Source organism: Thunnus albacares, chromosome 14 (assembly GCF_914725855.1).
Source record: "Thunnus albacares chromosome 14, fThuAlb1.1, whole genome shotgun sequence".
Taxonomy (NCBI): Eukaryota; Metazoa; Chordata; class Actinopteri; order Scombriformes; family Scombridae; genus Thunnus; species Thunnus albacares.
In genome coordinates this window covers 23310159-23334555 of record NC_058119.1, presented here as the reverse complement: position 1 = coordinate 23334555, position 24397 = coordinate 23310159, and the positions used below count along the sequence as shown (strand labels likewise).

General features: G+C 39.6%; 2 protein-coding genes across 6 annotated transcripts in view; one reads left to right on the top strand and one right to left on the bottom strand.

Annotated features, from left to right (window-relative positions):
- Positions 1-1422: 1422 nt before the first annotated feature.
- Positions 1423-8521, bottom strand: cnrip1b (cannabinoid receptor interacting protein 1b). Its single transcript, XM_044372636.1, has 3 exons — positions 8094-8521; positions 6342-6486; positions 1423-3673 (listed from the first exon to the last, which is right to left on the bottom strand). Exons 1-3 carry the CDS (start codon positions 8270-8272, stop codon positions 3509-3511), a joined length of 489 nt encoding a protein of 162 aa, XP_044228571.1. The 5' UTR covers positions 8273-8521; the 3' UTR covers positions 1423-3508.
- A 1486-nt stretch (positions 8522-10007) lies between these two features.
- Positions 10008-24397, top strand: part of kcnq5a (potassium voltage-gated channel, KQT-like subfamily, member 5a) — a 113295-nt gene continuing 98905 nt past the window's right edge. For 2 of the 5 annotated variants that reach the window (XM_044372635.1, XM_044372634.1), the window contains exon 1: positions 10013-11313. In XM_044372635.1, coding sequence (XP_044228570.1) covers positions 10973-11313 — 341 coding nt within the window. In that variant the 5' untranslated portion in view covers positions 10013-10972. Of the gene's footprint in view, positions 11314-24397 lie in introns of all 5 variants that reach the window. The other 3 variants (XM_044372632.1, XM_044372631.1, XM_044372633.1) reach the window with 3 other exon arrangements.

Here is a 24397-nt window from a genome sequence, read left to right as displayed (position 1 = left end):
TCCATACTAAGCGTTGTAAGCCATAGTGAGATTTTAAGTGGCTTTAGAAGAGCTGGGCTGAAAAGAAAATCTAAACCATTGTACATTTCACTTCAGAAACTACTGTGGACACTGTAATATACGTAGGCTACTACTAGTAATAGTATATGGCAGGGTAGTAGCACTATAATATACTGTAAGTATAAGAAGAAAGGGCCAGTAGTACAGCAGTAGCAGCAGCAGAGCTCAGAGTAGCAGCAGTTGCACTTATGTGAAACACCCAGTAGCCTATAAGCACTGATTTGGAGATTTGCAGTTTAAAAGCATCAGAAAATCTTGGTTTTAACTGGGCTCACTGGGAAGAAAAGTGACATCTAGGTCATATAAATTATGTTATGACAGAATTTCAAAGACTATTTCCTTGTGAAACAGGTTCTAAATATACATAGAATCACTGAAATGCTGTTGAAACAACACTGTCATGTAACAGATGTCTAATAAAAACTTCACTTTTCTACTAATTTAACCAATGTACTTCTCGCTCGAATGCCAAGATTTTCTTATATTTGAAAACTATATTTAACAAGGATATAAAAGCTAGACACATCCAGCCTAAATGCCTCTTTAGTCAGCGCAGCTGCTTCTGCAGTGTGATCTAATGGAAGAAAACGCTAGCCCTGTATTCTCCAAGAGGTTCCCCTTTTAAGAGTCTGTGAGAATCGTGTCAGCCAGCTGTAGTAGTGGTAGCAGCTGTATGATGATCTCTAACATAATTCTAGATAGTCACCTTTATTAAAAAAAATGTCTCACAGATATATTTTTCACATATCTGCACCAAATGCTGCAGGAGTCTAGCAGACTTGCAGGACAAAACAACACTGTATAGAAACCCGCAAGATGTTAATATCTCTACAGGTTGGTTGATTCCTGCATAACACACTCCTGCTTGTTTATACTGCATATTCATACAGAATAATCAGATTTTACAGAAGTACACTACTAACAGGATCTAAAACTTCATCCTACTTTTATCATGTGAATCTGCAGGACTTTGTAGGACAGACAATACAAAAGCACCAAATGCAAAGTCGGTGAGGGTCAGTTCAATAAATGCTCATTTTTGAAGCCATAACTTGTCTATGTTACTGTGGTTTTGGGGACTTTTCCTGCCACACCACATTCTGCAGATTCTGTGCTTCACCAGACGTTCAGGACAAACTCTTTGCACTTCTGTAAGTTTTCACATTTGTTGCTCTGATTCACTTATGTTCCTTCCTTTGTAATAGTGATTTACTTTAGTTGCCTGAATTGTCAATACTTAAGTTTCTGAATTAAGCATAATATAAAGCTAACAGAAGGGTTATAATGAATCAGTTAATAAATTGATAAGATTTTCCATTTTACTGATAATTACATTATAAACAACACTTACGAAAAGATCAGAAAGATATGAAATTTTACAACTTTATTGCACAATTTCATTATTTTGTTGCTCTGATTTCTTGCATAGGTCAATTCAATATCTCAACAAAAATAATTTCATAGATATTTCTACCAAAATACACACAATCATATTAAAACATTTCAAATGTTTCACTTGTACAAAATATACAATTTCTGGAAATATTTACCACAAAAATGTATCACAAGAAATAGAAAAAAAAAAAGGTTTAAAGATATGTCTTTAACAGCTTACGTTCTGAATTTTCCAAATTCTTTTTCTTTTTTTTACCAACACTAATATTCATGGCTAAGTCCTTTGGAAGAGGTAGAGAGAACACACACGCTGCAAACAGGAACACAATTCCACCCAAATACAAAATCTCTCTATTTGAGATACTGCATCCTGCACAGAAAATGTCACCACAAAAGAATACACACACAGTACAGCTACAAACAGAGTTTCATTCCAAAACACTAAAGGGCCCTTTTCTCTTCTAGTCCTTCAGGTTCAGGCTGTGACACAACTTCACAGCAGAAGCTCACTTGAGCGTGACAAGAATATGGATAATGTAACTGTTAAGAGGTGAAAGGATGAAAGATGAAGTTTTTTGCATATAGGGATGCAGAGACTTTCTGTCTCAATGTAGCCTGCAGAGAAGCTTTAGAAAGATATCACGAAGTACCTGAGTGAAGTGCGCAATTTGATTAGTTAGGATTTGTGAAAGATGTGTGAGCTGTCCACAGAATTAAGATGTTATGTTCACGCTAGGGCTGTCAAAACTAAAGGCTGCGAGTAGTGCTGTTGTTTTGTTATCATTGTACAACAATTACTTGCTATTGTAGCTGATAGAGCAAACTGTACCTGTAATCTACAACAAAACTCATTTGAAGGAATTTGCGTACAATAAAAATAATCTATTGCACACCAAAATATTAGGAACACCAACATTGTTTCTAATATTTTGCCTCCGTCATGTATATTAAATAGGATGGACAAAATAGTAGGAACACTTTTCAATATAATGCACTCCAGTACACCACCACCATCCATCATGACCTCAATAATAAACATAAAGTAGAATTATCACCCTTCTGACAATAAAAACTGAGAATGCATAAGCTTCGCAAAAGCAGAATTTATGGCAGAGCTGTTGTGTTGGATTGCGTTAGACGGCACAGGTGTTCCTAATAAAGTGTTTGATGAGTGTATACACCACACATCTCTAACATTAAAGCTGCAGATGTCATGGCAACAAGCCACAAAGTTCCCAAAGGAAGACAGATGGGGAAAATTCTCCTTTAGGCTAATGTAATCAAAAAATATTAGCATTATTTATTATACTTTATCAAAGTAGAATCATTTTTCTAAGAATTGATGTGATATTTTTGGAATGAAACTCTTCACATGTAGACTTGGCTTCAAACACATAAACACAAATATACACATCTGTACAAGCACCGTTTGTAAAACACACACACTGTGGCCAAACACACAGGCACACGTGCACTCGAACAAATACAGTACTGTACTGTACATACACATAAATCTGAACACACTTGAGGGTTAGCAGATGTCACAACTGAACTGTGCTCGGAAAAAAACATATTCATCTCAAAGAGTCATTTAACTTTCAATACATTATTAAAACTGATTCAAAGAGGATGTTGCTGAGAAGAGGTTTCGTTTGAAGCTCGGTAAATGCGCCATGTTAATTATGACACATTTGTATAATCACTATAAACAAACGCAAGTGTGACAAGACTGGCAACATCACTGCATTTTACATGAACTGCCATATGATCCAATTTGGCAGGACGGTTTGCTTTTAACGTCATACAAAAGGAGGAGGGTGCTTTTTCTTTTCAAACAGAGCACAATCTTTAAATATTCTGATATTGGTATTGAAGTAAAGACTACAATAAAGCCAAAAAAAAAGTTCAGTGAAGTAGAGTGACAGTAGATATGGAAGGGAGGACAAATACATACATCCATTTAGCAACATCACGACATACTGAGGGTTACAAACATCACAGCTTGTGTTTTTGCAAAGTACACACACTGAATCTGTCAGTCTGGTCCTCTCCGTCACACAAACATCTCCTTGTTGACCCACATGAGTGTACGCGTGTCGTTGGGTTTGCATTCATACTCGATGCTGTTGAAGCTGTTTCCCCACTGGCAGTGGTCCCTCTTGTTGTAGTTGTAATACTTCACCTGCCACACTGTTTCAAACATTCCCGCTTCTGGGAACTGAAGGAGAAATACATGCAGAAATGAAAACATCGTCAAGTTCCCTGATCTGATCTGAACTGATTGTGACACATAAAGAGCGGACAGATGGGAATACATGCTCTTAAGAAACACATACTCATGTACTCAAATATTTTTATGAACGCAGATACACCATCTGAAAGGTGAAATGAAGAGGGAAGCATACTGACTGGACAGATGGATGCAGGCAAACACACACAAACATGCAAACACATCATATCATCCCAGAGGCCCCTGGGTGTGAACTGGACAGATGGGTGTAAGACACACACACAAACACTCACACAAACTCACACTTACGTCAACACAAGCAGTTACATTTTTTTGTAACATTGTTTAAACCTGTATTTATGAGCTCTTTCACCTTACAAGATTAGAAGAATTTAACGATTTAATATAACAATGAACATTTAGGTAAATTTAAATGAAACATTTACGTCAGATGTCGGCGCTTTCATTGCTACATCAGGAACCACAGCTGCGAAGATTTGTCCGCTAAACACCAGGAACTCATTTTATGGAGGATGTTTGAACCAAAATACAACGCACACCTAATTTTGTTATAATTTAGGGGTCTAATTGCAGTTTGTATGTGTTGCGTGGCTGTTACATCATTATATTGGTTCATGCTTGTCAAAACTTCTTTTCCACAGTGATCAGTTCACTGATAATCATCCTGCTTGTTATACGGTTAACGACCAGCTAATTATGTTCAAAGCTGAAACAAACAGAACAGATTTGACAATTGATTGATCATGTGATTCTGATCAAATGTGAATATTTCCTGGTTTTCTTAGATTTCTGTGATCATAATCTAACTTCTAAAGTAACTGTGGAAATTAGGAAAATGTGACAGGAATTTTTGCACTATTTGTTGCCATGATATAGACCAAACGATTACTGGAGAAGATAAACTGTTGATTAATCAATAATTGAAATAATCCTCAGTTTCAGCACTAATTAGACCCTAATTAATTACAAGCTTTTACACCTGAGACATGCATCACCCACTCTATCCGCAATTACACCTACGTAGAGATCATCGTCCATGGTTACAAAACTGTAACCATGAAAAGCCCGTAGCTATCAGGATACAATAGAAAATCTCTGGTAGCTGGCATCCACTTCAGTAGAACTGTAACCATAGCAACACAAACAAATCTGATAAGACTGCAATTTAACCCTTAACCTGTGAAGGAATTTTCATATACCTGTCATATATGAAAATGCTCCTATTTTCATATATGAAAGGACAGACAGCTGTCTTCTTCCCGGTCGAGCAGACCTGGCTCTATGATTGTTGCCATAGAGACAGCACTAAAGTAAACAATCTTATAGTCATGTTGTGATTAAGGACGAGGTCGTCTGGGCGCTGCCTGGATAACCGAGAGTGGTTCAGCTCTTTTCCTTCAGATTTGCTGTGGCATTTCACTGGATCTACACCGGCTCTTTGAATTGTAACTGCTGTCTCCTTGGTCGATAAAGTTTGTGTTTGTCAATGAACATTTTTTGCATAAGACATCCATATCTGCAGGAGTTTCTGAATTGAGGAACTCAAGATTTCTATGACATAACCTAGGATCATGATGCATGATGAGACAGTACTGGTGGAAGAGAAGCCTCTTGGAGGCAAAAGTAATCACTTGGTGATCAAAGGATAATGCTGGAGATATTATATATTTCTTTTATTGTCAACCAATCCCATGAAGTCTGTCTCTCAATGCTTGTCTATCTTCCTTGTCCTGTCTGTGGTCCATTTGTTCTTATCAAAGTTGTAGATCTTTAAAAAAAAAACAGCTCACATATATGTACTTTGACTTTAAGAAAAAGCTAAATAATTTTTCTAAACAGCTGCACACCGCAGTTTTTAGTAAATGTTACTTAAACATAAGAAAATAGTGTATTAGTTGGGGACTGTTTTCAGCCATGTCACCCGGTGCAACGGTGGCTCATTGATGTTTTTTAGGACAAAAGTGGAGGTCTATGGCACAGAGGAACAAACTGTATCACACTTTGGCAACACGCTTGTTAGTTGGATCAAGTCATTGTTGGTTTCTGTCTTTTCATGGGATTTGTTGTCAATAAGAAAATACAGAACATCACCAGAATTATCATTTAACCGCGTGGAAATGTATGGAGCAGTGTTTTTTAAGTCAAACTGGATTGAAATGCTGTATGTTTTCAGTTTATTGATGTTGTCAACATTGTGTTGTATTACAGAGAAGATTCCTTATTAAATATCTATGTCATGTTTTGACAATTTTATAGTTTTGTTTTTTATTTTTCTGAAAACCAGGTTTGACACAGCTTTAAGACAGTAAAGTTGATAAAAGAGAAAAATCCTCATCCTTCCTGCCACTATAGCTGAAGTTTAAAAAAAGTCTAAACATGAATGAAAAAAGACAGATAGAGTGAACAAATGCAGGACAAACCACACTGAATTTTACAAGCTCCAAATGTAAACCCACAAAGTCTTTATCCGGTGTTGCCTGTTTGTCTTCTCTACCAACCAGACAGACATCCAAACAGATTCTCCTCAGAGCCTGAAACTTTCTGGCTGTAAATCATTTTTGAATATTTGAGTTCTCCGGCTTCTGCCTCCAGATTAAAGTTAGTTTTCTTCCCGTTGTACTATATATGACCATACCTGTATGCTGATTTGAACAGGTTGCCTCTCTCCACTCTTGGTGTGTGCCACCCCCTCTGTGTCGTACTGGCCGGTATAGATCACTGACTGCGGATCTTTAGACTGCTGCTCCAGGGCGAAGGTCACCCCACCCACACTCATTGACCTGCGGACAGGAACACAACACAAGAAAACCAATTCATCAATAAACAGTCTTAAAATTAAAGGTTCAAGTCAATAATGTTTAGGTGAGAGCACTAAAGATGATATTTGATTTTAGTGGAAATTATATGTACAATTTAAAAGCCTAAAATCTGTGATTTAACAATAAAGTGAAAAAAATGGGTTTTACTACAGATTACTGAGCTTTAAAGGCCACTCATTGATGCATTTTTTTCCAGCCAGGACTTCCTGCTACAAATCACTTGGGGAAATAGGTCTACAGCTGTGTTCCGTGCTCTAAATTCAGCCCAACATCTCCTGTGCATCATCCCATGTGTGACCTATTTTTGTACCAGGGTGCTCATTCGGGCAGCAGGCAGGCGTGTTTCACAGCCTGATATATCAAAGGCTAATCCTTATTTAGACATGGAAGTACAACAACGTTCATTACATAATCGTGTATTGTAGGCAAATCACACGAGGGCGGCGGCGACACAAAGCCCAGACACAGGAGTCCTAATCTGTGGTGGATTTGACATGTGGCCAATTGGGGTTTATGCTGCCTTCAAGTGCTCCTCGTAAAATCCTACTTCCGAGCGCTTTACTTGGAAAAAAGGACTTGTTGAGTTCCCAAGTACAGGACTTTAGGTCAGAAATAGCCTAATAACACAAAGTAGAGCTACGATATTGTATGCTCTACTAATATGAAAACAACTGTAAGAGGTATTTGTAGGTTGTTTTTTTTGCTAACAATAGGTTTAAAAAGTAAAGATACATAAAGAATCATACAATAGACACACAGTAAAACGTGATAACTTTACTGCAAATGTTCAATGCATACTTTCCATCCTCTATATCACATCTCTGCACCATGGTAACCTGAAAAACTAAAAATTTTCCATCATTATTCACCACTTCATGTGCATTATTGGCACTATATGCTTGAATGCAGCATAAAAATCTGCTCTTGCCTTCTCCGCAACAAACCTGTTAAGATCACCCCTATCAGTGCACGAGAGGAATGAGTCTCATCCTTGGTTCTTTAATTAAAGATTACGTCCAGAAACGTAGCCTAATTACTCTCTGTAGACTGAGGAAATGTGAAAAACTACAGGGCGCTGGCGATGAAGCAGACAAAGGCCACATTCACTTTGCGAGGGAAAAAACATTTGATCAAAACACCTAAAAACATTTTAGGGATACAGGGGAGATTAAAAACACTCTATCATACACTAATATCACTATAACTCTAATACTGAATGTAGACGCAAACTAGCAATAAAATATTAAATAGACAATTAATATCGATTGTCTATCAGCGACGCCACGTTCAGACAACAAAATCTCCATTATTTGGACAGCTCCTCACATTTGTCCTGTTGTCTTCTCATGCGGAAAACCTCCATATTCCAATAGCATTCCTCTGATTGACCGAAAACGTGTGTACAGTACGGCGCTCATTAGTGACTTAAGTGATCTGTGTGGCTTTATCTATAGAAGGAGGTTGTAGGAATATTGTCGCCTGGTCGTGATATTTGTCCTCTTAGCTGTTTAGGTTATGATCAGGTTAGGATAACCCACGCTTGAAACAAAAATCGGAGGGCTACCTACGTGGCCTCGGCCGCTCCAGGTTTAATGACCACCTCGATTTTGTACTTGGATCCGGTCAGCAGCTTGATGGTCCGGGTTTGTCCGAACCGGGCGCCGTCAGACTTGAAGTACACCGCGGTGTTGTTGGGAAGCATCTTCATGGAAATCCCAATTTTGATTATCTGTGGAATGTCGGCCATTTTTCCATACAGCTAGTATATACCCAGGATCGGCGGGATGCGGGATGTGGGCGACAAGTCTCAGGTGTCAGTCAGTTCATGAGGAGAAATGTCGTGCGGAGAAGCCCATAGCAAAGCGTATAGCCTGGACGGGGAATTGCGCAGCGCTGCGCTCCGTAATCCCTACCAACCTGCAACACGGTCCTAATCCCAACCAATGCTCTCTGTCTCTCTCACTCTGAAAATCTCTCACATGCCCCTCGTTTCAACACTTCCCATCCACACTCTCCTTTTTTCTCCTCTCTCTCTCTCTTTCTCTCACCTCTTCTCTCTTTCATTCGCCCCCTCTTTAATCTCTTTCTATCACTTAAGGTGTTCAGCTCTCTTTGAACTCTCAGTCTTTCGTAAAATATGGTTGTCGCTGTCCGTGGTGCTGAAGTCCTACCAATTAAGACTGGGGATTACTTTAATTGATCCCTGGAGGAGGTAGTTACAACACCACCGGTGGGATAGGAATAAGAGAAGAACTAACAGAACAAATGACTGATAATTGCCATCATGAACATAAACCAACCAATAATTAAGATTAATAGACTACCTGGTAAAATTAAGCATATGAATCCATACATGTGCTGCCTATAAATACACAGCATTTAATGTAGGTTCCGCAAAAGGTGAGCTATATCTCTACAGCTAGAATGATTAAAATGAACTGTTTAATTTAAAATAAATAAAACAGTAGCCTAAAATAAACCCTTAATCACACTTTGACCAGTGTAACTCTATACCCAGCCCTGTATTTGCATAATAATATAACTCCATGCACTTTGGAATATACATACAGTATTTAGGGAATAATCTTCAACTCAAATTGAAAACTCCAGATATTTAACACTGATTTCTGAAGTCTTTTTCTTGCCTCATATGAGCAATCTCTGTAATGCCTATGATTGGCCACTAGAGGCCAGGCTTTGATCACAACAGGAAACATGTCCTTGTTTTAAAAAAAAAAATAGAAAAAAAGAGAGAAGGGTCCATCTGCAGTCTTGCAGACTACACGACACACCCACTCTACTACACGACACACACCTTCTGATATTCTTACCCCTAACCTTAACCATCTTAGTCCTCATATCTAAACCCAACCATGTGGTGGGCGTGTCGTGTAGTGTCCGCAGATGGAGCAACTTGAAAAAAAAAAAAAAAAAAGAATAGCCCACTGTTCATTTATTGTGTTGAAAAAAAGAGGAAACTACACGTGATGGCATCAAACTGCTGACATCATCATGAGATTTAGATGGATGAAAGCGGGAAAAGCTAAAATCCCAAACAAGTGAATTTCTCTGCAAAAAACCCCCAAACCTACAGTCAGTTGAAGACTTGAATAAGGGAAACCAGACAAGAAAAATGGGGGGAAACTTCCATTTTTAATTATTCAACTTCAGTGAGTTGATTAGAGGGACTAATTTGGGCCTGACACATATAACATGTTAATGTTGCGTTGCCTTGCTATTGTCTTTTCTGTTTATTGAAAGAAATCAAAGAAAGTTTTCTCTCTAATTCTTCAAATTGAGCCATTTTTTTTGCACAGTGTTTGCTTGGAAATGAATTTAGACTGTTTACAAATGAATTAAATTTTAGTTCGGTATCTAGTTAGGGTTCAGGTTGGAAATCCATAGCCAAAAGCAAAAAAAAAAAAAAAAAAAAAAAAAAAAAAGTGTGTCCATGGGCCATTGGTCACGTGGTCGGTCAGCAGGTCACAGAGTGACGCAGCTGTTAACAACATAATCAGAAAACGTGTTCAGTTCCGGTGGATAAAGTTTGAAAAGCGGACCTCCGCGACTGGAGTCTGATTTTCTGAATATAAATGAAGTGCTGTTGAATCCACAACCAGGTTTTAGTGATGTTAAGCAGTTCAATGAGACACTGCCATGTTCTGTAGTATGTTAATCATAGTCTATACTGTGTGGAAAACCGTTTCATAGTATCTCATACCAACAACTGCTTGTCCAATTCCCTCCTAAAGTCTGACTTCACACGCAAAAGAAGCGATTTTTTATTGTCTAGAAGTGTTTTAAAAGCAGAACTGTGTGTGTGGCAGATGCAGCATGTTCATTTTCTGATCCAAATGACAATGCTGGTTGTTTTTTGGCTTCTGGCTATTTCCTCATCCGCGTAAAACCTGCGTCATCGGTGTATTGTGGCTTTCGACACTTTTACATTCATCACTGAAATTGGAAGTCACAAATATAGCCCCTGGCCCCTAGCCGATGTCCATGAGGAGATCACTGACTTGCCCGCTAGTGCTGGTGTGCGTAAAAGAGAATCATCGTTTGGAGCAGCACCGGCTGGCTCCTCACACTTAAGGAAGAAACAATACGGAGAGTGAAAGTGAGTTGGAGAAGAAAGACAGTGTGGGAGGGTGGGAGAGCCCTCCCCCCGCCAAATGTCTCGATGGATCCACTCCTTCATAACCCAACTCCTCTCCAGCCTTGTGCAGATGGCCAAAGTGTCCAAACTGGTCTGTGAATCTGCTCAAACGGTCACAGGATGACAAGATGAGAGCAGGTTAGTTTTCTTTAACACCACATCCACTGATTTGTTTTATTTAGCGCATAGTGAAAGTCAAAGTGTCCAAACACCCTCTGACTCAAGAGCACTTGGCTGCATGTGAATGTCTGCCGGTCTCCCAGCGCACTCCACGCCTGCGCTGGTGATGCCATGCCGCGAAGTCACACCGGCGACGACAGCGGCGGCACCGGGCTCTGGCTGAAGACTTCAACGGGACGCCGGGCGCAGGGCTACAGTCTGAAAGATGTGGAGTGCGGGCAGAGGACGATGAACAACGCGGTGCGAGTCGGGGACGGTCTCCTGTCTCCTGCCGCGGCAGGTGCGGCGGGAGCGGAGAGGAAGCAGGGCGCCCGGCTCAGCCTGCTGGGGAAGCCGCTGACCTACAGCGCGCAGAGCGGCCGCAGGAACGCGCGTTACCGGCGGCTCCAGAATTACCTCTACAACGTGTTGGAGAGACCGAGGGAATGGGCGTTCGTCTACCACGCTTTTGTGTAAGTACTTAAACTTCAGGTATTGTTTAGACACAAGCAATCGAAAACCTTTTTCTGCTTTTTTCCCCCCGTTTGAAGCACATCTTCCCACGTTTTCGTCGCAATAAACGTTTAATTTAGATAAGGATAAAGTGAAAACATAAGCTTTTTTTTGCAAATATAACAGACTTCAGGTGATACTGGCTACTGTTCTCATGGTGATGATCAGCTGGGGTCATAGTGCACACACACACACACACACACACACACACACCATAGTATCAAACTGATGAAAGTTGTTTGGGGGTGTGATGTGTTTCAGAAAACATTTATTCTTTTACATTATCTCTTATTTTCTCACATATGCAACCCCCCACCACCAACACACACACACACACACACACACACACACACACACACACACACACACACACACACACGAACAAGAACTTGCAGTCATGCATAGAGACTCTGACTAGATTTCCTTTTCTTTTTCCAAACTTTTGTTGGTGGTTCAGACCTTTGATTGATTTACTGCCACATCACTGTACATCCACACAAGATTTCTCTTGTCAACTAACCACCTGTTGCTGCCAGAGCTAGAATTTACTGATGTTAAACGTGGGTTATACAGTAGTAGGTGTGAAGGTGTTTTGGAATTCCCTGATGCACACCAGTTAAATTTTATGCACCTAACTTCATGTAGGATATTTATGAAAAACAGAGAAAAAACTAGGCTACATTCGGTCCAATCACTTTTACGTAATGCTGGGAGCTCCCAACAGATTTGGGGCTCTTAGAGAAGGTCAGAAAGCTGTCAAGTGAAAAGGGTGAATGTAATATCAACTGCTACTCCCTAAAATGATTTTTGAGTGTTTCATCACTGGTTTGGACAGAGTGACTCTGGGAAAAGTCCTGGAGAGACACTTTTTAAGATGACATATTTCATAAATAATTCTTAAATTCAAAACAGCATTCAGCAGACCACAGCCTGGTTCTTCTGGTGTGAAATAGTTCCTTTATGGCCACATTTTAATCCTCCTTCTCTTCATGCAGTTTCAATCAACCAATTTGCAGATCATTGCTAACATTCAACTGAGCGTTTCTGGTTTGTGTCTGTCAAGATCCAGCTAAACTAAAAGGATTTGTTGTTCTATTGCCTGATGCTGTTTGTGTATTCCAAGGGTGTCTCTGCTTGTTAACATGACACACACATTTACTGAAAATTATATTAATCCACAACAGCTGTAATCTTGGTTTTGGTCGTATCTTTAGAGGTAGTAGCTTGCTCATAATCGGAAAGATCCTTTTCTTTTTTCTCTTTGCTCCATCTTTGGTGCAGCACATTTATTGCTGTGCTCTTTGCTCTGCGCTTTCAATCACACAGTGTCGGCTAGAGGTTCTCAAAGTGTGGTCTGGGGAACCCCAGGGGTCCTTGAGGTGGTTCTAGGGTGTCCCCAGCAAAAAGGGGAATAATTTACTTTCACTATGATTCCATAAGTAACACAATGACAGAATGTATGACTATTTTGGTCATGGGTTTCATACACTTTCTGCAATAAAACAGGAAGTGGGACAAAATCTTATCAAATGGGGGTCTGTGGTCTAATTTGTGTCAGTTTAGGGGTCCTTAACATGAAAAAGTTTGAGAGACACTGTAGGCGGTGCTGTGACTTTTCGGCTGATGAAGTTTGAGTTTCTGTAAGTGGCGCTGTTCGCTTTGCTTAGCTGTGGTGGAAGTCGATGCTCCTGTTAACTACAGACTTCTTGTTCTGTTCATTCAAAACAATTGGCAATGTGAAACACATCATATCCTGTGTGGCTGAGGATATTTCTCAGGAAAGAGCGAGTCTATATGGAAGAGAAGCTTCGCGGTAACTGTAGTTATTCCACAGAGTACAAGTTTTCTCTTTTCTTCTCACTGTCTCTATGTATGTATCAGTGCATTCACTGCAGCATGGAGTGATGAAACCCCACATCCCTTCCCGTTCCAACACAGTTCTGGTGGAAGAGGAGCGCTGTGTGAAGGAGGAAGTGAAGCTGTCAGAGTTAGGGCAAACAAAGCCGGATGTTGACGTTTTATTTGCTCAGGCGGGACAGCTGAGGTCAATGGGGTTAAGTTGTTACATCTGCTCACAACCACAACCTCCTATATTAAGTAGTTTTAGATCAGCTGCACGTATGAAACGATAAAAGTATCACTTAAATAATTTGTTCAAGTGAAATAAAGTAACCACGGTGAGATTAGGGAAAATAATCTCATTTTGTGGGAAAGATGATAGAAAGCCTGTTTTCATGTGCTTTGATGCAAAAAAAAAAACAACTCATAGGTGTGTGTGTGTGTGGATCTGACTTATCCTACTTCCAGGGACACATTTTCAGACTAAAGAACAGCTAATTGGGAACGGCTTGTCAAAAGCTGTGAGGGGAAAAAGCTGCTTTTTGGGTCAGTGGTTAAGGGTTATGGTTAGGGTACGTCTCCAGGAAATGAATGTAAATCTATGTAATGTCCCCAAAAGTGACCTAAGTAAACGTGTGTGTGTGTGTGTGTCTATGAAACAGTATTCCTCTCTCGTACACACACATTGTGATGCTTATTCTGCAAACACCTGTGTTTGTATACTGTATATTTGATCTATTGATGGGTCTTGATTTTATACTGGTTTGGATTTAAGCATTCAGGTATGAGTTTCTCTTATCCAGCATCGCTAATAGTAACTCCTGAGCAGCAGTGACTGCAGGGGTAGAGGTTTCTTTTCTCTCTCAGATTATACACATCTCAAATCATAATTAAAGGATTTTTGGTTTCTCTTTTGGATGAGCTTAATCATCATTTGAAAACATACAAAGCATTTTTACTTTGACAGCCCCTAGTGGCGGCAGGAAATATCTTTTGAAAATGTAAACAAATGAATCACCTAAAATAAAAAAAAAAAAAGAGATGAAAACACCTCAGAAAAAACAGTCACAGTGAATGTACGGCATCTTGATTAGGAGGGTTAGGACTCTTTGTTCTTGGTGATTTACAGATAATGGAGGTACTTTATATGAGCGCAGATTGCAGAAAAGCATGTTGCGTTTTCGTTTGCATACTTTCCAGTGATTTTCTAAATGTTCTGGCACTTGTCGTCTTGGATGCTTCACATTTTTTTTTATGTGAATTCCTTACATCTCATACGACGTTATGCCAAAAACAATCTAGACGGAAAATACAATTTGGCCGAGGTACTCTTCCAGTGTGAGTGTGTGTGTGTGTGTAATACCAGATATTCTCCATTAGTGATTCTATACTTTTCTAGCATTTAGAAAGATTATTTACTTGTGAAATGAAGGCACTTTGAGGCACTTTGAGAGCAAAAATTGAATTTGTCAAAGGTGCCTTTGTGCTGAAATATGTCAGTATCAGTTTGGATGTTTTTGAAATTGCTAATGTAGTATTATAAAGATTTATTGAGTGATTTTTGATCACTTGGGACAGGCAGACTTATACAAACTCACAGCAACAGAGACTTTATAATATATACTTTCAGCTTATAATGTTTTTATTGCTAATGTGCAAGCAAACAATTTCTTACATATTCAGCAGGAACAAATCAACGTGGGCATCCCAGTGGAATCTGCCATTGTATATGTGGGTCTCTTTGGCTTGTCAGACTCTTCACCAGATATACATCAACTTTCTTGCTCTGCCATTTTGCACCAGACACAAGCGTCATATGGATAGTTAGTGCTCAACAGCCTGAACTGGTAAACAAAAAACAAAAGACAATGAGTTGAAAACAGCTGGGTGCTCCAGATATCTTTGGTGTTGATCCTCATTGGGAACAGAAATCCATCACATTAAAGGGGTGTAATTTCACTCAGTGGGAATATGTAAATTATTTCTGCATGGGGTTTTAACTTGTACTTCCTTGCAGAAAAATTAAAACCTCTTTTGTTTTTAATGCTTTCATGGAGCACCACATCCATGAGTATGTGTTGATTCTTTTATTGCTGTGGTCATTTCTGGTGCCAGGGAACTCTTTTCTCATTTGTGTAGTTTGTGTGAAGTCATTAACTTGCTGTTTGCTGTTGCACCAAGAAACCTTTAAAATCTTTGGGCAACTCGCCTGTGAGACCAAAGTCACTGATCTCAATAGATTCAGTTGAATCAATGAAATACATTTTCATACTTTTTTTTTGAAGTTTGGATTTAATTGGGTTGTATTGAGTCACATCTCTAATGCAGTAACTTGAAATGTGGACAGTTTTGATCTATTATGATTGCAAATGAAAGTGGGTGTGTGAATACAGCCTCCCATTGCAACATTGCAACAACCACAGTGAATATATTGTTTAATGTAATGTTATGGCTGACTATATATTAGCTGCTCCAGTTATCGAACCACTGAAAACTTCATATTCTATATTGATTTACTGTTATTTCAGTGTGTCAGATGATGTTAAAGTGAATGGATTTCTTCAGTGGTCACTTCATATTCATATATTTTGAGAGGTTTGCTTTCTTGCCTGGAGTTTAAGGTAGAGGTTCAGTGGACAGACTGGTCCAGGACAGGTTAGCTTGACGCAAAGGTTGGAGGTTAAGGAAGGTGGCTAGCTTAAACCAAAGTGTCCTTCCTGGTGACTGCAAAGTTTTCTTATTTATCCACCCGGTCGCCCGTGACCCGCTTAAGCCAGTTGTTAGCGGTAGCATCACGCAGTAATGAGTATAAGCAATGGGCACAATTTGGCCAATTGGAGATGATTGGAGAGGTTCGGGGACACCAGTGACACTACAAATAAAAAACTCCCGAGCTCTCATAAGCTTAGGCCTAGAAGTCTGGAACTTTATACAGGTTGTCAAAATGTAGAAGGTTTATGGTGTTCTGCATAGTTCTGGCATAAAGCATGTCTTAATTATTGTTATTCAAATATGACTCATTATAGACGAGGACCAAAAACACTTTTTTGAGCCTTATTTGAACTGATGTAGTTTTGTTTGTGTTTTAGCTACATGCTAAACAAACACATTTCCAGAAACTAGAAGATGTCACTTGTCAAATGAAGCCTAATACATGCGTCATGACCTTACAGTTCTTCTGCTATAAGCTTTTCCATTTGAGTGTGCCAAATAGGTGAAAATTCTATAAAAAGGGTGGATGTTAAGGGGTTAAGCTAGCTTGCTAATGTTGACCACTGGTAAAGCTACATTCAGGAATCACCTGGTTTAGGTCAGAGTCTGAGGGTGTGTGAACCCCACAGCTTCATGACAGGAGCGCTCATTGCCAGGGCTAACCTTAAACTAGCTTTTGATAGTCAGTAAATACAGTACAGTAAAAACTATAGCTTGACTGATGGCTTGTTAAACCACAGTGTTGTGTATTCTTTTTGTACACAAAAGATGAGATTTGTTGTAGGGAGGCTTTTAGACGCACCTTTGACAGAGCTGACTGAGCAAAAAAAGTAATGTAAAAGGTACTGTAATTAATGAAATTACTGTTTTTAAGAACAATTTGTAATGAGTAGTTTATTACATTGTTCAAGCAACTTACCCAACAGTGTTTTAGAGTGAAGACTTGAACCAGAACACAAAAATACATTTACAGAGTTTCAGAGTCTTTCTGACAGATATATAGAATTGTTGTTTTTATTATTGTGTTTTGTGTATTGGACGTCTTCCAGCCGGGTTTGGTCAAAACACATTTTTTGCCGTACTAGATGTTTTTCTTTCTGATGTGCTGGCCGAATTTCAACATCCACATACCACTGACTGTCCAGTACCTTTTTATGGATCATCGTTCATTTGGTGGTCTTCACTCTTTTTTTTGCTTGATTTTTTTGTTTTCGTTCATGCATCACAGCTCTACCCATTTGTAGCAGCCATAGCAAATTTGTTTGGAAGTGGTGGGGAGGGGGTTTCATCATTTGGAAAAAGTGACATCAGTGCAGAGACTGAGATTTATGTGGTGGTTTGATTGGTTGATATGTATTTTGTATCTCTTACAACAATTTTCATTATACCGATTTGGTTTTTTAAAGCCTTTTACAACAGGATAAATAAGAATATATGGTGATCCAGTTAAAAAGCAATTTAGTAGTTAAGGATGGTAAATGGACTGCATTTACATGGTGCTTTACAATACATGCCAACATTCACCCAATAACACACACATTCATACACTGATGGCAGAGGTTGCCATGCAAGGTGTCAACCTGCTTATCAGGAGTGATGCAACGCATCCTATCCAAAGCGCCCCACCCATTCACACACACACACACACCGATGGCACAGCCATCAGGAGCATTTTAGGGTTCAGTATCTTGCCAAAGGACACTTCAACATGCAGACTGGAGGAGCTGGGGATCAAACCACCAACATTCTGATTGGTGGACGACCAGCTCTACCTCCTCAGCCCACAGCCACAGTCCTTGTGAAGTAGAGAATTTGTATGCAGTGTTTGCAACGATGGCACCCGGCATGGTACTTTCACTCCTTACAAACAAATCTCAAAGCCTATAAAAGGCAGTTACATCCAGAGATTCACTCACCAAACTTCAGGAGCATCGATCCAAAAAAAAAACCCCCCAAAAAAAACAAGTACTAAAATGCACTCGGAGCTGAAGAACATCAAAGGCGTCCTGAAGAGACTGCACTTTGTTTCCTGAGAACATGATGACATTTGAGACACCTGAGCACATAAAAGAGTCTGTGTTTAGGTTCAGTGCTACTTCCAGGTAGGGAGGAGGATGTTGGCGGACACCCAATGGAAAATGCTGGAAAATGCTAAGGACCCATTAGATAGGATGAAGAGAAAGAGGGATGCTTGTGTGTGTGTGTGTGTGTGTGAGTGAATGTGTGTGTGTGTGTGTGTGTGAGTGAATGTGTGTGTGTGTGTGTGTGTGTGTGTGTGTGTGTGTATGCGTGCATGTATAAACACTGTCATAATCTGTTCCGGTGTTTGCTTGAATTGATACAGAGTGGGTACCCTATTAAAGGGGGGGTATGTGTATTTTATGTCAGATGTCTTCACAGGATTGTTGTAACACAGCACAGACGGTGTGCCCAGGTCACCAGTTGGTACGCTGTCATCCGAGGCAGAACAGAAGGACGGAGAGGAAGCAAGACAAGTTTAAAAAAAAAAAAAAAAAAAAAAAAAAGTCACAGAGTGAGATTGAAAGGGGAGCTGAACATGAGAACAGGGAAGTTAAAAATCTTCTGTGCAGGAATACTCAGAGGCAGAATTATGAATCAAGTTTGTTTATTGTACGTATTCTGTAGCAAAATCAACATCTGCTTGTCTACCCTGATTTGAAGATGAGATGAGCACTTGTAGACATCTTATCTGGGACGAGAAGCATCAGACAGCTCTGAGTGCAAGCAAATACTCAATGAAAGATATAAAAGATATGATAGTCCACTCATTGTGTCAACACCAGACTGTTTGCATATTAAATATCTTTCCCTTCCTCAAAAATAATAAAAACACACAGCAAAGCACCCTAAAGAGCCCATGGACAAGTTCTCATTTTCTACTAGTATACCTATAGATCAGAAAACGTGTTGTTCTAGAGGACAAATATGTTTATATATTTCATTTGAAGGACTTGTAGGAGTTACAATATTTTCTATGCGATGCACCTTTTGCCCTCTGTTTGCATTTCTCTCTTGTTTTTCATGTAATTCCCGTAACATTTGGCTTGAAAAGGTCTTGACTAAATCATTAATAAATGTGGTATAGTCGACCCAAATTTTAAGGCTGCACAAATTCAAAACCTAAGCCAATCAACTGCCAGTGCTAAGTTTCCATTATGTCTATGTCCAAATGTTGCCCACCGATGAGCAAACATGCATGGACATTGTGAAAAGTACAATGTACAATATCAGTCAAAAGGTTGACTCAAGCTTTTGACTGGTATCCACCTCAGCCTGCTAGCGTTGTAGTGCTGCTCTCCTTACAGCAGCCGACGGTGCATTTTGCTTAAATGCAAGTGAAAATTAGTGTGTGAATGTGAAAAATTATTTGGGTGCATCATTAAGAGTGACTCTGAATACTGACACACAAATTTGCTAAATGCCGACTCACTTTTTTTTCGAAAAGAGCAATGTACAAAAAAGCTGCCACTAATTAACATTAATTATGTGAGTAACTTGATGACAGGCCAAAATTAAACTTGGCTGTTGGTTTTTTTGTACTCCATGCCAGTGGTTCTCAAAGTAGGATCCGGGGACCCCCAGGGGTCCTTGAGGTGGTTCCAGGGGATCCCCAGCAAAAAGGGGAATAACACAATGACAGACAGTATGACTATTTTGGTCATGGGTTTCATACACTTTTTGTAATAAAACATCTAAAAGCAAAAATCTTATCAGATGGGGGTCCATGGTCTACTTTGCGTCGGTTTAGGGGTCTTTTATGTGAAAAAGTTTGAGAACCACTGCTCTATGCAAGCGGATATCTCTACTAAACCAAAGATAATTTGTCAGTGAGGAACCTTCATTGTACAATTACATGAATTACATTATAGTTTTGTGGTTCCAACAACTTAAGCAGAGTCTCACATTAGGAGTCACGTTCTCCGTTTAAACTTCCATTCATATCATATCAATAATTTAAATTAATCAATTTAATAATTTTGAACTAGGACCTTTTTTTTGGATTAAGTAGCTTGTGAAAAATAAGGTGTGCCAAAGTCAGAAGGCTACACCTGTTAGTTCAATGTGCCAGATGCATATTTAATCAACATTTTATATCATTTGCTGCTATTAAATATAAGTGCCGGAAGGGACTTGGCATCAGCAGATACCCAATATTAGAGGACTCGTAAAAAACAAAAAAACATGATTTCTATCCCTAATTAAAAATCTTGATGTTCTGTTCAGTTAACTTGCACAACTTCCAGCACATGAGCTCATCATTCTGACAGACCTTTTAAATCAGACTATAGTTACACATCTTAAACATGCAAGAGAAACTAGTATCGTCTATTCCTGATCAAGTTGTCTGGGGAATATAAGAGCCCGAGCCCAATCATAGGACCATACGTGTAATATTAGACTTATGATCTACAAATCATGTATTCCTTACGTTACTGCCAACTATTTCAACATTGATTTCTTACCTCTCAGACAGCCACTCAGTGCGGTATCAAGAATCAGCCCCAGACTGAAAGCTTGTTTGAGGTGGGTAATCCATCAGAGAGGACTTTTAGTTGTGTTCTCGTTATGTGGTAATGCAGTTGTGAACAGGGGCTGTTTCAAGAGTGTTTTTTAAAATTGCATCCGAGGACACTCCAACATTCAGTATTTCAGAGTCGAATGCCAAACAGCAAACTTTAAAAAGAACGTTTTTCCAACAACATAGCTAAATAAATAGTTTAATGGTGTACCTCCTGATTTTTAATAGCATCCAACAGCATTCCTAAATCACTAGATTTCCTGCCAGATAACTGCTGAGTTGAGCTTCAAAACATCAGCAGTGAGCTGAGTGAATGTTTTGGGATGAGGGAGTATAATTTATCATTCAAGCTGATGATTAATACATGAATCAGTGCATCACCTGTAATGGGCCGTGTATCAGAAAATCAAATTTCTCCTCCCGAAGTTTTACTAAACAAACAGTATTTGTCTGCAGTCTTAACCCTCAATGTCTCAGTTCTTTCATCGCACCAGGAATCATTATGCACACATCCCCACGAGCGTTCAGTTTCATTACACCCACCACATATTCTCCTCAATCCATCCTGTGTTAAAGTACATTTGTAAATGTGTTTCAAAAATAAAAAAACAAGCCAATTAGCTGGCGTCAGAGTAGAGAGATTTGGTGAACGATCAGATCAGCTTTGATGTCGGCCTCATCAGAGAACCAGTCGGCTACATCAGTCAGAGATTACTGGTGAGAAGGTGCAAGATTGGAAAGGACCATGGTGATAAATATACTGTGACATTCGAGCAGGTCGCACAGGAAGTATGTAGGTTGGAGGTGTGTTTGTGTGTGTGTGTGTGTGTGTGTGTGTGTGTGTGTGTGTAAGGATTTGAGAGGGAAAGAAAGCAATTAATTGCATTTCTTCTTGAGCGCATACTTGTGTATGTGAAAGAGAAAAAGAAATGATGCATGTGGCCGTGAGAAATAACGTGCGTGTGTTTACATCAGTGTATCACACAGACAACCACTGTTGCACAGGTTTCCCCACTAGTGTAAGGCTTTATGAGTATGCAGGGTTACATGATGTATCTGTTGTTCCATGTTTGTGTATGTCCTTGTGTGTGTGTGTGTGTGTGTCAGCATCAGTGTGTGTGTGTGTGTCTGCTCGTTAGTCATCCGGCAGCCCTCTCGTACATCAGCGGAGGTGCCAGTTTGCTGAGCAGACGGCAGCACTGATAGATGGAGACAGGCTGAGCTCGTCAGTCCTCCTGCCCACACAGAGTGCACCGCTGCTGGGCACCCGTCACACCGGCCTCCCCTGCCATGCTGCATACACCTCGGACGTTGCCCTGTCAGCTCTCTTAACGAGATCATACCTCAAAAGCACACACTCACAGATTACCGTATACACACCCACACATATTAATACAAATACCGCTTACTGCACACCTTCACTCAAGATGCATCCTACCAGTGATGGAAGAAGAATTCAGATTCTTAATAGAAGTAAAAATAGAAATACCGCAATGTAAACTTGTAAATGTTAAGTTACAGTATCAGAAAATGTACTTCAAGTATCAAAACTAAAAGTACCCCTGTCTTTGTTATATAATTCTATCTTCTGGGATTATGCACATACGTACGTGGTTACATACGTGCCATGCCTTTAACAAAAACTGCCCCAAAACATTTTAAAAAATAACAGAAACAAAATGATCAAGAGAGCTAGAAATTGCTAATGGAGATCTTTGTATTCAAATCAGTATGAATTATTTACATTTCCAACAGCAAACCCAAGTGAAACGAACAATAGTTTATTCATCCGGCCGATACCTCTATGCAGCGTCTGGTTGCTTGGCAACCTCACAGTGACGACAAAAGTCAGGTCACTGCATCCAGCAGCTGTTCGTCAAGAAATAGTTACAGCATGTAACTCCCCCTAAAACCACAAACTGTAATTTTTACACTTTTACACTTTTTCACACTCTTCTCACCAGCCTCTTACAGATAATGCAAATTTTGTAAACAATTTCTGTGATGTTCCCTGTAACAACTATAGCTGTCAAGTTGATGGAGTAAAAAAAAAAAGTACAACATTTCACTTTTGTGAAATGTGAAATGTGGTGAAATAGAAGTAAAACGTAGCATAAAGTGGAAATACTGAAGTAAAGTACAAATTTTTGTATGTACTTGGTTACACCCACACACACAAAAACACACTCCACACACCAGGTGACCTCTTACTGTCCTCTCACCCCACGCACATATTATTCGCCCTCCCACATCTCACACACACACACACACACACACACACACACACACAGAGCTCTCTATGAATTTCTCAGGAATTATGAGCTGTATATGGGGTAAAGCTTAAACCCCTAGGGCGAGAGTGTGAATATTTCAGTAGGTTTTGTTTGTGTGTTTCTGGTAGCTAGTCTGCTCTGTGCAATCACACACAAGTATATCCCAACAAAAATATACAAGCCAGCTTAGCCCAACACATATTGTGAATAATTTATCTTGGTTAGTCATACACATTTTCCCCAGGTGACACACTGAGTCAGACGGAGCAGCATCACCTCACCCACACTGACTAATTTCTTAGACAGAGTGATACTGTGTGAACAGGTGTTTGCTCCATTTGACATGTTTTCTTTTTGGAGGCATTTGAGGATGACAGTTATCATGCCGGTTGAATAACTGGTATTAACTGAAGAGAGTTGCAGGCGGAGGCAGGAGATGGAGGAATGGAGGGGAAGAGAGGAAAAAGTGAAGTGAAAAGAGGGATAGTGATATGAGATTACATAGAGAAGCATAACATGTAGCGATATTACTCTGTACTGCTGTAAGGAGTCTGCAATCTTGTTTAATTGCCTTAAAAGACACTCTGTAACACACTCACACTTCACACACAATGACCACACACACCCACACTGACAAATGTGTATCAGTGTGGGTGTGTGTGGTCATTATTTCTGTTGAAATTATGATCGCTCGAACAAAACAGGTCATTTGAAGATTGTCACATTTGATACTGGGAACCTCTCAGCGGCATTTTTTTTTGACATTTTTTAAATAGTCAATCCATTTTTTAAAAAAAAAAGTGGCTTCATAATGGATAATAAAGATAATTACTTGCTGCCCTACATTTAAAGACATGTCACAAATTCCTTTTAGAAATTCCTGTTTTTGTGATTTCTGTAACTTTGACTCTAAGATTACATACACTTCCAAAATGCATTGAATGAACACAACAGGTTCATGGTCAATGAAAGACGCTGCAGTTATCAAATCCAGTGTGACTGCTGTCTGCTGTACTGTGAGATACAACACAAGGAGGAAAATCCCCTGAGTGTATTCAGAGGCCCCATAATCCTGTAGTAGTAACCAGGTTCTTTCTTGATGTGAAGTTGACATATCAAGAAAGTGGCATTTCTTTGCATCTGGAGTGACTCTAATGCATAGACTGTAAAAAATATAGACGTAGCCACCGTGATGTTACTCATTGGTTTGTGGACTCTCGTTTTGAATAAAGTTGGCATTTTGACTGTTGCCGTCTTGGATTTTTGGAGTCAGAAGTGACCATATTTGGATAAGAGGGTGGAGCTGACCCTAATGCTAGCTGCTAGCTACTAGCTGCTATCTGCTAGGTTGGTTAGCATGGTGCATTTACAGTTTATGGTTAACAATGCTAATGCTATTTTTTGCTAACAAAAAATGGGCTTAAAACCATTAAAACAAAATGAACTTACCAGAAAAAACTGAACATCCGACTCCTTAGAGGGTCTTTTAGTACAACCAAATGCTGAACAAGACTTTTTTTAGGTGACCAAAATGTTACGATTAACTTTCATGAACTGAAAATACACTGAAATAGCGATGGCTGCAGCTACGTCTATACTCTGTGAATCTGCAGTTACGCTGTGTTGCCATGGTAGTGACTTGCCTGTGGCGACACCCACCTGCCACCCAAAGTGGCCACA